Below are 15,437 nucleotides of genomic sequence, written 5' to 3'. Positions count from 1 at the left end.
TGTATCACACTAGTGCCGATAAATTGTTTACCATTATCGGCGTGCTAAGTCAATGTTTTTGAGACTAAAGAACAACAAATATCAAATCAATTACAATACTACAACAACATACAACGAGCACCACACTAAAATATATTATTACACTACTAAAAATTATGCATTTAGCTTGTATGAGTCACCTCAAGCAGTAGGTTCATAAAAGTTTACATTAAGTTACTACTTCTTAATTAACAATACTCGAAAAAATCACATAATTCTAAACGAAAATTTTGATAACAAATACACAAAGTATTCTAAACTTATTTCAAGAGGAAAAATATTTAGCCCGAATTGGCCCGAAGCCCGCTTTAAGCCCGCATGGGCCGGGTTTGGGCCGATAAAATAGGCCCGCACTTGTAGCCCGACCCGGCCTGGCCCGCACACTTGCTCTTAATTTAAAGCTTGGGCCCGGCCCATGATCACCTCTAGTCTTACGCAATATGTTGGCCGTGTGTAAAAAATGTGAATTTGCATCTGTAAATTATTTACGATGTGAACTGTGAAATCGATATACAATACCATGTTTGTACCACAATGAAGTGCATGTTTTTTTTGGAGTGTCATACTGTCTCGGCATGCTGACCTGTCGAATATCAGATATAACGTATGAAAAAACTATGCACATGATGATATGAATCCTGAACATGATTAGATAAAATGAGCATTACATAAATCACTAATTCACTACGCATCAACACTTGTTAAATGAAAGGGAGAATACAAAACAGAGCATTACGAAATCCTTCTTGTAAATGCTGTAAATCTCAGATAGAAAATGGTGAAATCAAACTTGGAACATAACTCACTATAGAAAGTCTGTCAGCTTGTTCCAATGTCACAAGAGGGGCCCGGTCTTTAGCCGAGAAACCCTCATCCATCAGTGCTAGCTCTGAACCCTTTGAGATGACGAAAAACTTGCCGGTTTTGGTGGGTCCCACCAACCCGGAACAAACCCATTTATCAGACATAGAGGATATGGTTACGGGTTTTACCTCTCCGGGTTGCTTTAAAATGGAGAGATCTGCCTCGTGGCGGATATTCAAGTTGTACGTCGACAAACACCCTCCTATAACACACAAGAACTGATCCCTACCACTTGGGACTACTAAACCGGGAACTTCTTCAAACTTTTCAAGAGTTAGATTAAAACGAATAACCACCTTTTTCTCCAGTGGATCTCTCGATACCATGATCCAATAAAGTGAGTCGTCAACCAACACACCTGGGTTGGTTTTGCTAAAAGAGAGACTCGGGTCAAGCCCATGATCATGAACCCGTCTCCATTCCCGTGAATGCAAGGAAAAAACATGGACAGTGGTTTCTAGTAGGTCACGGTCTTGAACTATTTTGACAACCTTATAGTCATCAATACTGGAGACATGGACAAATCCCCAAGACACGATACAATTACAGGAAGTAAAACAGGGGTCGGAAAATTTGCGCCAATCGTAACTTACAGGGTTCCATATATAAAAATAATCAGCAGAAAAAGAGGAATTTGCCAAACAAACTAACCCATTACATGAACCTATCAATTGAACCTCATTCTCATTTTCATTTTCACCACGGTTATCGAAATTTGGCTCTAATTTAACCAAACAATAATCAAGAACTACATTATCATCTTGGACTGAGAGAAGATAGAACTTAGTAGCTACCTGAATGAATAGGTAGTCTACCGGAGAAGACGGAAGGTGACCTGAAAGACGGGTTTTAAAATGAATATTGGCAAATTCATAAGAAGAGACAGTGGAGCACCACTCTTTCGAAACAGACTTAAGCCGAAGCAAGCATTTGATAGGAAGCCTAGCAAGTATCTCATAGGTAAACAAATCAAGAGGGAGATTGTTTTCTTGGGTAAGAATTGAGAAATTTGTGAAACTGGTTTTTGGTGCAACAGCTTTGACGATTTGGTTAAGTAATTTGAGACCCTTCACGATGGTACGATGAGGTTTTCGTTTAGGAATCGTCGTTGGATAGCTATAGTCTTCAACTCGATACACATCGAAGTTGATTAATTTCCTACTAACTTGCTCCATTCTTACTTTTTTTTTACCTTCACTGTGAACTAGTTATGGGTGAGGTGATGACTGAGGAAGTGTTAATATGGTTCAGGGTTTATATAGAAGAATGGATGACTTGTTGACAGCTCTTATGTTATACCCCACGTTTCTGAATACTTACATAAAAAAATATAGAAACCACAAACAATAGGAACTATAGTATTGCATTAACATTACTCTCACTCTAATCACGGTAAGGTGGTTGGATAAACAATAATACACACACTTCACACATGACATGTAGGTCTCTCAAGTGGATCATCATTAAAAATAAACCAGGATAAGTATCCGTCACTTAAATAAATTAAAACAAGATCGGCGTTAAATATTTTATTTGAGGATGTTATTCTCTTTATCTTATTTATATTGTTCTCACTTAACTTTACTCGTCAGCCGATGTTAAATGTTGACCACTAAACACTCCGTATATTGTGAAAACATATCAGTCAAACTTAACCGTTAGCACGGTTTAACCATCAAAATTAAAGGAGGACGGAAAACAAAAATCGGACTTATCCAAGACTACGTAAAAATGGACAGAGACAGGAAGTAGGGACTGTAGTAGTCATGCAAATGTAAACAAAAAGAAATGAAAGCATAATACACGCTCAATTCTCCACGTAAATCCATATCACCAGAAAGCAATGACTCAAAAAGATGTCACCATGTTGATAAGTCATGCCAACGGAAAAGTGACGGAACAATTATATTAAAGACTATACTAATTTAATAGTGATTATCTTTTCCATTTAACGCATAATTAACTATTTAACAGTGACTATCTTTTCCATTTAACGCATAATTAACTATCTTGTCTAGTCACTAATATAGCAGCCCCATGATGCTTATTAGACCATTATAATACAGGTACAGGACCAATGACGTCACTCGAAAAACTACTTCATCACTCAATATATGCGAGTGTAGAATTAAAATAACTCTGGACTCAGTTCAGACTCTTCTATTTGTTTTCACGTTATCCATAGTCTAATGCTCCGACTCACATTAGGAGTTTAGGACCGACCACCCACATTTTACTATTTACGAGTCTTAATTTGAATCTTGGATTTCCGAAACCAAATTTAAGTCCCAACAAAAACTTTTCTACTTTGTCCAGAGTGTGATACTCATACTCATATTAGTCTCATACTCGGGTTGATTAACTTGAGCTTAGGGATAAAGTTCGTCTTAATTTGAAGGAATAAAGTGGCACAAGCATTTTACGGGTGATGTTATCAATACCCTTTTAATTATAATATGCCAAATGCCCAAATCAGAATTCTATTAACTTCCTTCTCAATTCATCCAATATGTAGTCCCAAAGGTCACATCAATTCAACAACTTCTGGATTTTGGGCATCTGGGATCATTTGGCTCTAAGATTAAGTACAGTTAGAACAAAAATTCAATTGTTATTCTCTTAAATAGGTTCATTTATCATGGCTTAGAGCTTTGTTAATTGGCTTTTGACAAAATCAGAAGACAAATACTCCATAGAAACAGTGAACAGCAAAAACAGACATCTTTTGAAATTAATCTTTTGGATGAATGCAGGGGAGGTAAGGTACACACATTCTTCTATAAGACGGTCACATTCGTCTTGAACATGAAACATGACAAAAAGTCGATTGCCTAGACAATGGCAAAAAAACATGTCCCATCTATCTAAATGGGATACTAATTGACCTGTTTTAGGGAGTCTAGAGTCACCTCGACTCAGAATGTAAGTAGTATTCACTTCTGGAAGATTCAGATTCGGTTATGTTCTTAGATGGGTGGTTTCAAATCGGTCAGTATAGGGTCCAAAAAAGTTTAAGGCACTTACAGCTCAAATTGAATCCGTTTATATTTTTGTTCTAACTCGGGTTGTTGGGTAGTTATTCAGATTGGTTGGTTTTCATTTCATCATAGGTACAGACGTCCGAGAGCAATAATTGTACAAAGAACACTATGCAACCATAATTTATACAAGAACAATGAGAAAACGAACCTCAAACTATAAAGCAGTTGCTGCAGCATTAGAATTGTGTCATACAGACTCTCAAAATCGGCAGTTGCAGCCTCGTCTCAATCATTTAGCTATAAAGTGGTCTTATACCCCCTCCAAATGCGATCATGAACTCATGATAACCTTCAAAACATTACTAACATGGTCATCTTTTGGTCTCGTAACAGATATTTTAAAATTATAGTCGGATATACGTAACTTTTCCACTATCCATACAACAACAACATCAGAGCCTTAATCCCAAAATGATTTGGGGTCGGCTGACATGAATCATCCTTTCGAACCGTCCATGGGTGAACGCATGCCTCAAAATGCGAATAAAAAAGGGAAAATGAAAAACAAAAAGGAAGAACGAAAATGTAATGGAAAGTCAAGGTAAACTTAGGGGTTTTAAAATCGAATTCCGTCTTTCTTTTATAAAAACTTAAAATTTAAATCGAGAGAAAAGATTAAAACGATTTTTAAAAACCGAAATAGAATTAAGGATCCGGAATGAACCAAGTAAAATCTGTAAGAAAGTGGTTGGTAAAAAAGTGTAATAAATGAGAGAAGAATAAATAATTTAATTTCTTTAAATTAAATAAAAAAACACATAAATATGTCAAAAAAACATCAAATACTAAAAATCCACATGTATCATTTCCCTCCATTGTGCCCTCTCCGTCACCATACTCTTCTCAAGCCCCAGAACTCTCATATCGTGCTCTATCACTCTCAACCATGTCTGTCTCGGTCTTCCTCTACCTCTAGGGACCTTTTCTATTCTCTAAGTCTCCAGCCTCCTAACTGGTGCGTCCATAGGTCTCCTTCTCACATGGCCAAACCATCTTAGTCGGTTTTCCATCATCTTGTCCTCTATTGGCGCCACTTTTACCTTTTCCCTAATCACCTTATTCCTTAACCGATCTTTCCTTGTATGTCCGCACATTCACCTCAACATGCACATCTCCGCCACACTCATCTTTTAAATGTGACAATGTTTCACGGCCCAACACTCGGAACCGTAAAGTAAGGCAGGCCTAATTGTCGTGCGATAAAATTTTCCCTTTAATCTTTGGGGCATATCTTTATCGCATAGAAACCCTGAAACACTCTTCCATTTCAACCATCCCGCTTTAATTCTGTGAGCCACATCTCCGTCTAACTCCCCATCTTTTTGAATAATAGATCCTAGATATCTGAAGAAATCCGAACCCTCAACAATATTCCCATCGAAAATAATACTCCCCGCCTCTGTCGATCTTAACCCCGCCACCTTAGTGAACTGACACCTCATATACTCTGTCTTACTCCTGCTCAGCCTAAACTCACGAGTCTCTAAAGTCTGTCTCCACAATTCCAACTTTCTCTCCACCCCCTCTTTTGTCTCATCAATCAACACAATATCATCAGCAAACATCATACACCAAGGGATGTCGTCCTGAATATCCCTTGTCAACTCATCCATAACTATAGCAAAGAGAAAAGGACTAAGTGCGGAACCTTGATGCACCCCGATGGTAATAGGAAATTCTTCCGTTCTCCCAACATTAGTGCGAACACTTGCACTAGCCCCCTCATACATGTTCTTTATGAGGTCAATATATTATCGCGACACACCCTTTCTCGCCAAAGCCCACCAAAGTACTTCTCTTGGTACCCTATCATATGCCTTTTTCAAGTCAATAAAAACCATATGTAAGTCCTTCTTCTTGTCCCGATGGTATTCCATCAACTGTCTCATGATAAAAATCGCATCCATAGTCGATCTCCCGGGCATAAATCCAAATTGGTTATCTGAGATGTCTACACATCTCCTAAGCCTTTGCTCGATTACCCGCTCCCATAACTTCATCGTATGACTCATAAGTTTAATTCCCCGATAATTGGAACACTCTTGAACATCACCTTTGTTCTTGTACAAAGGGACAAGAGTGCTTCTCCTCCAAGCCGATGGCATCTTGTTGCTCCTCCAAATCTTGTTGAAGAGCATAGTTACCCATTCAATCCCTTTCTCCCCGAAGCACCTCCAAACTTCTATGGGTATACCATCCGGTCTCTCTGCTTTCTTTGACCCCATCTTCCTTAACGCCTTTCTAACTTCACTCTTTTGTATTCTACGCACAAATTCCCGATTAACCATGCTTGGTGTTACCTCTACATCCCGAAAACCTTGTTCCTGATGTCCATTGAATAAAGTATCAAAGTAAGAACTCCATCTAGCCTTTATCTCGTTATCCTGAACCAGAACCTTGTCGTCCATATCTTTCCACTATCCATAGTAACAAAGAAATTATGATCCAGAGTTAAGAAATACCAAGATTAGGTAGCAGAATAACAAATCAGGTAACAAATTAACAAGCAAGGATACCAATAGCAAGTCTAGCTACCCACAATTATAATAATGCACGACTTACATGCGGACTAATAAGAAACCATAAAATCTAAAAATATTTCATTAGAAAAGGCATAGTTTAAACCAAATCATTTCAATATATTATCACATACTAGTATTGATCCATTTTAATTTTTAATCATGATTTCTATCCGTATACAATAACGTAACAACCACCTAACGGAAAATGACATGAAAAACATAACTGATAAAAGTAACAAACATGCCAGAAACACTTCACAGTTTAAGCAAAAATACATTGTCAAGCAGATCACATGAGATCAGCAGATCAATATAAAGAAAAACAAATGCTTCATATGAAACTCATGCTGCTAAATGCTAACATACAATATGTTGACGGACAAAGACTGAGCTATAATCGCACTGCAGGACATACAAATATGAACTAGTTGTTGCATAAACTAATCAAATCTAGAAACTTGAGTACTTTAAGAGCATATCCGAAAATCCTTGCTCAAAGATTCCATACAGCAATAACAAGATTTTCATTTCACATTTTTTATTCACAAAAACTTACATGAGACGGTTTACAAGTGAGACCAACTCATTAACCTTATAATTTAAGGAAAATACACAAGGATTTGGGTCATTGTGATGTGTGAGACCATCTCATACTAGACTTATTGTTTTCTGCTATGCGTTTTTTCGCTTGCTACAGGGGAGGGGATAGGATAATTGAAACTGAGTAGAGTATACAAATGCTTACAGGTTTAGAGCATGCTCTAGGAAATGATTGATGCATCTATCCCATATCATCTGTACAAATAGAAATCCACAGCACCTTGACGATTAAACTGATATCATGGCTGTAACTTCTGCTTTACCATTTCATTGTAATCAATCTGTTCCTCTAGAACATTCAAAGGAAGAAACAGAACTCCGAACGAAACCCTCTGTCTCAATATCACCCAAATTTACCAACTTATATTTCATCGCGCTTTGATTCGGGTCAGCTAGAAAGGACTTCCAACCTTCCATCACATGTCTGTAATAAAACCTTCCCACTCAGTTCATCCACAAAAACTACGCAAACCCGGAACCATATCAAACTTGAACATCTTCACCCAATAGTCCCATACTCCATACTCTTTCAACACCCCCATTCCACAACTCCATTCACATCCACATTCCAAGCACCTAAACAGCCACTAGTCGCACATAATTTAATACCCAAATTACCAACATTACCCAATAACATTCGCGGCATTTCGACGTCCTTGAAACCCTCATCAACCAAATCAAAACCACATATACACTTCACATTAGGAGTCCAAACTTGGGTATATCCCAATGCAACACCTCATTAACCAAAACCCCTCTACCACCAGAGAAAATAGACAATTCACCTTCACCAAACACCCCAATTCTCCTCCAAATATTCGCCGAATAAACATACAGAAAAGTATTAGCCTCCTCTTTTGAAGCCCGCCAACAAACAAAACGTAATCATCTTTTGAAGAACATAACCAAATCCACTAATCAACATCCATTGAAAATTAGCCAAAGGATCTACACCATCACAAAATTGACCCTCCACAGGATTATAAACATGAAAACAGTTATTATACCCAATACTTGCACTACCTTTACCAAAACAAACCAAACCAAACCAGACCATCTGTTGGTGTCTCGGGTATATCCATCTTAAGATTAAAACGGTCAAATTGCACCCACTTGTATAGATGGGACAAATATTTAGATATTTTGCTTTTGTCCCATCCATCCTATTTGACCCGTAATCCGTCTAAACAAGAATTTGTGGCAAACCATTACATGAACCAATTAAGAAAGTATTAACAACATTATCATAAAAGATAAGATTTTTAACATGAATTAATCCTTTTTCACTTATATGATCATCTGGGTATCTATCATATGCACCAAAATTAAGGATATAAAAGTAATAAGGTGATCTTATAAGCACACAATTAAAGGGTACATTAGGGTTTGAACTTTTGGATTGAAATTACAAAATTCCAATTTTTTGAAACTAATTTGAATCTGATTAAAGATGGTATTGGTAATATCGCGAGAATTTCAGAAAAGATTACTTCTTTAGGGAGTTCAATAACAATATCAGCATTATTAACAAGAACTACCTCAGAAAATGGGGTTGAAACGATGTCGTTTTGAGGTATGATGATAGTTTATAGTCTTTTTCTCTTTCTTTTTTCGGAATTTATCGGTTGTTCTCATCATTTGAACTTTGAAGTGTTGGGTGTTGGAGGAGGACGGACAGCCGGAGTAATCTTCGGCCGAAGATGAGGGAGATGGTAGTTTATGGTTAACCGGTAAAATCCCGATCTAATTGACTGGACTCAAGAGAAGATTATGAGTGCGAAGTTAACCTGGATAGTAAGATCATGTTCTTTTGGATTGAAACTTATCTGATCTGAATTGAACTGAATTTATAGGATCTGAACTGAACTTATAGAATCTGAACTGAACTTATTGGATCTCGAATCGAATCGAACTTATAGGATTCGAATCGAACTTATAGGATCGAATCGAATCGAATCAACTTATAGGATTCGAATCGAACTTAAATTAAGTGAGGTATAGGATCTCGAATCGAATCGAATCGAACTTATAGGATTCGAATCGAACTTATAAGATCTCGAATCGAATCGAATCAACTTATAGGATTCGAATCGAATCAACTTATAGAATCGAATCGAACTTAAATGATTCGAATCGAATCAACTTATAGGATCTGAAGTGAACTTATATTAAGTGACTTTAAGTCCAAAAGAACAGGGCCTAAGTACTAAGTAGAACGTAAAACTAGACCTCCCAAACTGGTTAATAGATCCGGTTATGTCTGATTTCAAGTGTTTTTGGGTATGTTGGACTATTCGTCGGGTTAAATGGGTTGAGTTATTTCGGCTCAGTCATTTTTTAGTTAACGATTCTTTATTTTAGCGAAAATAATATTGAGTGTGATTAAATAAGGCATTTTAAGTCTTTTGGGTGAATTAGAGCCATGTTTTGTCTCAACTTAGGAAAAAACAAGTTATGTTTTGTAGGGTTATTTTTGGGTTGGGCGGTTTCGAATGGGGTCATTTTGAGTCGGGTCAGTTACGAGTCAACAAAGCTCGAATCATATTTTGGTCGGATCGGGTCAATTCGGGTTTTGAGTCACATCAGGGTATTGTAGTTCGAGTCTTAGGCTAGCCTTTTCGGGTAAAGTAAATTTTGTCAGGTCTACCTAGAACTAGGGTGGAACTAGAATTGCCCGGGCTCAACTCCACCTAAGTTTTGCCAATCAGTAACCGACTCGATTCTAAAACATCGAGCCTTAAAATGATACTATGATATTCTTGAATTTAGTCATCACTTAAAATAACTAATTTATTATCGCCGTTAAAATAAATAATAAATTGTAAAACCCTTATTTAAAGTAATCACAACTCGGAAAATGACCTATCAAAAATAACACAAATTCTTATTATAGATTAGAGATATCCGTCTATAGTTATAGACGGCGAAATATTCACTCATTTTAAGCATAAGACAAACAACAAGTTACATGGTGGTGCCAAAAAATGTCACCACTTTAAGTATATTTGAGCCGCCTTTCACTTTAGACGGATATATCCGTCTATAGTGAGACTAATGCTCCTTAAGTGAGTCGAAATGATCCGACCGTAACTTTAACGAATAAGCTTACACCACTCTACATTTTACTTAAATATCATATTTCTTATCAACCACTCATATTTCGGTGAGGAATATTATATATTTTTGATGTATGAATTTAGAATAATTTAGTGAAATTATTTTAATTAGTCTTATACTCACATTAGAATTAGAAGCACAATAAATATTTCATCAAATGAAGATTTGAGGTTCAAATAGTACTACCTCTTTCTGGTTAACTAATTTCCACGAGATGTCATTATCAAAAATGACTCTGTGGCCCAATGGATAAGGCGCTGGTCTACGAAACCAGAGACTCTGGGTTCGATCCCCAGCAGAGTCGTTTTGTTTTATTTTTTGAATTTTGTCTTTCCTTTTTCTTTTTATCAAACCATCCCTGCCAGTCGTCAATTCTTGGTCATGACTAGACCAGACTGGTCATCTTCGGCCGGGCTTGCTTGGCCAATGTGCTGTGAGGGCGGGCGGCTCTCTGGTCAAACCGGGCCAGCCGAGGGGAAGGGACGGGCTTGTCCGGCCGGCCGGCCGGATATGCTTGACCGGCCAGGACAGAGGCGGGCTAAGGCCGGGCAGGTGGCGGGCCTTACCATTTTATTTTTTTATTTTCTATTTTTGCTAAATTGGCGGGCCAAGGCGGCCGGCCGAATTTCGGGACCGGGCCGACCTGTGGTTAACGGCGGGCTAAGGCCGGGCCGGGCCGGTTCAGGCCAGGCTGCATAAAATAACGGGCTAGGGCGGGCCGGCTCTCCTGGTCATGACTCATGACTTTGTTTGGTCACGGTTAATCACATAATTAGCATTGTTAATGTGTGACCAAAGGTGGTCAATTTGTGACCAAAAGCAAGAAATGGTCAATTTGTGACCAAGGTTGGTCAAAAGAGATGGTCTTATTGACCTTTTACGTGTCAATTTCTTATTGATTGAACAATTATAAAACAATAAAAAAACCTACTTTACACTACTCTACTCTACTTTCGTAACTAAAGTTTGGGAAAACTTTCGTAACTAGAATTTGCTTTTAATGCATTTTATCATTTCGTAATAATTAATGTTTTTAAAAAAAATGTATGCAGTATTTTATATGTCGAATCATGTTTTTCAATAATTTTTTTTAATTGTTAATGAAATCGTCTAATCACTTTTCAAAATTATAACGTTATTTAATATTTTTTTTTCCGTAAAGTACACCATAAGATTAATATAGTCATAAAATATTGGGGTAGTTTTTTTATTAAGATAATTACAATAATAGAAAAATAACTATATTTATAAAATGTTAGGAAAAATAATTGTGAAAGTAAGAGAGAGAAAAGTGGGGTAGAGAATGTGGAAAATGATTGGAAATATTGTAAAGTGGATAATGATTGGGTTGATGACCTAGGTCGCGACTTTCTGCTTGGGAGGGTGAAAATGGGTCAAGGACTCAAGGTTAATAAGGTGGAATTAAGAGTAAAATCGAGTCGCGACCTAATTAGCGTGACCACTGCTTGTAGATGGTCTCATACATCCACCTTCAACGCCTCCTTTGGGCCCTTTCATTTTTCTTTCCATTATGTAGCTCCTAGCATAGTGTTTGGGTTAATAACGCGCTTATCGAGTAATCTAAGAGGGGGAAAATGAACTTCCTGAAACTTGATAGGAGGTAGTAGCCAACTAGGCAACTAGCAACATCGGTACTTGCTCTAAGGCGGTAGAGACGAAGCTTGGATCGAGTTCTATGTGGAGTAATGAGTGAATGAACGAATGATCAATCACTATCATAGATTAAAAATAATGAAAATTGTTGCAAGAGAGATTTTCGACGACTTAAGTTAATTATAGGTTATTGATCATTTTGAGAGTAATCCAATCGTTGACAAACTAACACAATTTGGATTATCGATGCATCTTTCGTACAACATGGCCTCAGTCATGCCCATGAAAATGAGAGAGTCCACTTCACAAATTTAAGGGTTTCCGTCTCAAAACCAATTGGGTAATTGGTGGTATAAATCTTTCATTTATGAATTAGCAAACCTCTTTTTTCAGTGAGAACATTTACATGTGATACATCTACCTACGTGTTGTAAAAGCTGAAGTAGTACTTGAACAACCGTAAAACTCACTCGTATACTAAGGCCAATACATATGAATTTCCGTACTCAATTGTGCTACTACAATAAGTGGCGAAACAAGGCTATCGACATGCCTTCTAATCGACTTGACCGGGTTCTTAGTACCGAACACTTCAATGTTTTGTGTTTGTCTCGCGTTCAAATCCTTCACGAGCAAATCTCCGTGAAAGAAGGAAGAACGATCTCCCTTCTTTTCTCGTACTGATGGACAAGTTACAACGCATGCATCATCATCTCCTATAATAGTGCTCGACCGACATCAAAGTTGTATATTCTACTCCACAATTCACTAACCCCATATTTCATCATCATCCATACCTCTACCGCATAAATATCATATTCTTTTTGTGTTGACAAATGACAACAAACACTCAAATTTTGCTCTATACCACCAATAAAGATGTCACAATATATATTATCATCTATGAGCACGGTCGCTACAATGTCCTGAGGAAGCGATACCTCATTGAATGTTTCATTGGTTAAATCGAAAGCAAGAATACAAAAAGCACGTCCATATGTTTGTTTCCTTGATACAATCCAATGCGCCTTTTCATTAATAATGTTTCCTAGAGTTCGAGAGTGCCAACAATAAGGACCAAGATTGAAACTCGACTCCTTCCAATTATGAAAGTCATTATCGATACTAGTACTCCGCAATGTGTGAACATATGCCTTGCGTACATTATCATCTCTTATTACATCTACATATAGAAGTTTGTACTCGTCATTCATTGTCGAGTATCCGAACCCCCATAAGAATGGATAATTGAATAGATCAATCGCTTTTGGACAGATAACTTCTCGACATACTCGAGTAGCCGGGTTAAAGAAACATAACTTTTTCGCACCAATAGCAAGGCATATTAAGCCATTACATGAATCGATAAGCCTATCTCGGAGCCTTGACTTATTATCAGGTCCTGGTTACGGTTTAACTGTCGATCAACGACCAGGTCATGGGACGTACTATTAGAAATTATATATGGGGAAGAGTTAGACATCGCCTATTTACTAAATGAATAGGTGAAACTTGAGATTTTTCAGCTCAAATCATTTCACCTAAAAATTGGGCCTAATACTTTAGTTAATCTATACAAGTATTGGGCCTTTGTAGTAGAGATAGTATATTCAGTAGAATATTTATATTTTACGTGTGTTAGATTCTACAAATATGTTGTCAAACTAATATATTTTGCTCATATTATGTCTGAACTTTAATCATAAATGTAACTTAATTAGGAGTATTATATTTAAGGATCTTCTCCATCATCACACATATGAAAATACAACACGAAAATATAAATAATGTAATTTTTACCTCTTAATACTACATATAATAATTGTAGACTATAACACTTAATTTAAAATTTAATTACTAAATGTTAATTTCTCTACACATTACAACCTAAAAAAACCGTGTATTTGCACGAGATCTACACTAGCAATATCATTGAATTAATTATTGTGTTTGTACAATCATTTGACTATGCTATTTATACAAAAGGAATATCTTGCAAATAAGGAATGAATAAAAATATAACAACCAGTATTCACAAAAGGAAATAATCAATCAATGATCCCTTGATTGATATTAGCAACGGCTCCAAGGCAACGGCTATGGAGCTCCAAGGCAACGACTGTAGCATGGCTAATACTGATTGATATTAGCAACGGCTCCAAGGCAACAACCAGTATTCACAAAAGAAAATAATCAATCAATGATCCCATGATTGATATTAGCAACGGCTCCAAGGCAACTTGTTGGTATACTCCCTTCAAGTTGGAGCGTGGAGGTTGGAAACGCCCAACTTGGATAGTAATTCATCAAATAGAGCATGTCCGAGGGCCTTAGTAAAGATATCTGCGAGTTGTTTCTTGATATGGATATAGCTTGTGGAGATGGTGCCTTTTTGTATTTCGTCACGAATAAAATGGCAGTCGATTTCGATTTGTTTGCTGCGTTCGTGGTATACAGGATTGCGTGCAATATGTAAGGCGGATTGGTTGTCACACTTAAGTTGAATAGGACGATTGTGAGCGATGCCAAGAGACACGAGGAGGCCTTTGAGCCATTTGAGCTCACATGTAGTATATGCCATAGCTCGATATTCAGCTTCAAAGGATGAACGAGAAACCGTATTTTGTTTCTTTTTTCATGAGATCGTGGAGGAGCCTAACAACACGATATAAACTAATATGGATCGTTTAGTGGTAGGGTAGGCAGCATAATTTGCGTCGCAGAAGGCTTGTAATTGAAGATCATTATGAGCCCAAAGTAAGATACCTTGGCCAGGGCATTTTTTTAGATATCGAACAACTTTTAGCGCAGCATCCCAGTGCTCGGTAGTGGGAGCATTTATGAATTGGGCGAGAATTTGGACGGAGTAAAGAAGTTTTGGGCGAGTTATTGTAAGATATATTGTTGCTCCACAAGCCGCCGATAGGGCTGTGAGTCTTTCAAAAGAGGTGTCGTGGATGTAGGTGCCGTGGATGTACCCAATTGATGGTTAGGTCCTATCGGAATATTTGTCGGTTTTGATCCAAGTAACCCGAATTTAGTAAAATGTCGATTGTATACTTTCGTTGAGAAACAAAAATTACGGTTTCATTGCGATCGATTTCATGTCGGATGAAGTATTTGAGAGCCCCCAATTCCTTCATATAAAAACAGAAACTTAAGTATGATTTGAATTGTTCGATTAAGGCGTATCATTCTCACATATAACAAGGTCGTCGACATAGACAAGGATATGGACCGCGGTAGGGGAGTTGAGCATGGAGAAAAGGGAGTGATCATATGGGCATTGTGTAATACCGTAACAATAAGAGCGGAAGCAAGTTTGGCATACCAACACCGTGGGGCTTGACGGAGGCCATATAATGATTTTCTTAAGCGACAAACTTTTCCGTTAGTGGAAGTGAAGAACACAGAAAGCGGCTTCATGTATACTTCTTCGTGAAGATCCCCATGGAGGAAAGCATTGTGGACATCCATTTGACGGAGAGTCCATCTTTTGGCGGCAACAATGGCGAGGAGCGCACAGACCGTGACAAGCTTGTCTGTTGGGACAAAAGTTTTATTGTAATCGACCCCTTCGACTTGTCTATTACCTATTACGACAAAGCGAGCTTTATAACATTCTATTGTTCCATCCGCT

At 37.6% G+C, this 15,437-nt stretch overlaps 1 protein-coding gene, 1 non-coding gene and 1 pseudogene across 2 annotated transcripts; 1 reads left to right on the top strand and 2 right to left on the bottom strand.

Annotated features, from left to right (window-relative positions):
* Window positions 1-663: 663 nt before the first annotated feature.
* On the bottom strand, window positions 664-7,300 carry LOC141606018 (F-box/kelch-repeat protein At3g23880-like). Its single transcript, XM_074424977.1, has 4 exons — window positions 7,212-7,300; window positions 2,910-4,233; window positions 2,398-2,866; window positions 664-2,350 (listed from the first exon to the last, which is right to left on the bottom strand). The coding sequence occupies exon 4, from the start codon at window positions 2,076-2,078 to the stop codon at window positions 804-806; it is 1,275 nt and encodes a 424-aa protein (XP_074281078.1). The 5' UTR covers window positions 2,079-2,350; window positions 2,398-2,866; window positions 2,910-4,233; window positions 7,212-7,300; the 3' UTR covers window positions 664-803.
* Window positions 7,301-7,342: 42 nt separating this feature from the next.
* LOC141606019 (F-box protein CPR1-like) lies at window positions 7,343-8,611 on the bottom strand (annotated as a pseudogene).
* Window positions 8,612-10,414: 1,803 nt separating this feature from the next.
* On the top strand, window positions 10,415-10,487 carry TRNAR-ACG (transfer RNA arginine (anticodon ACG)). The gene has a single exon. It is a non-coding gene; the product is annotated as a tRNA-Arg (tRNA).
* Window positions 10,488-15,437: the final 4,950 nt, after the last annotated feature.

Source organism: Silene latifolia, chromosome 10, assembly GCF_048544455.1.
Source record: "Silene latifolia isolate original U9 population chromosome 10, ASM4854445v1, whole genome shotgun sequence".
Classification (NCBI taxonomy): domain Eukaryota; kingdom Viridiplantae; phylum Streptophyta; class Magnoliopsida; order Caryophyllales; family Caryophyllaceae; genus Silene; species Silene latifolia.
This window is presented reverse-complemented; position numbering and strand designations above follow the sequence as displayed.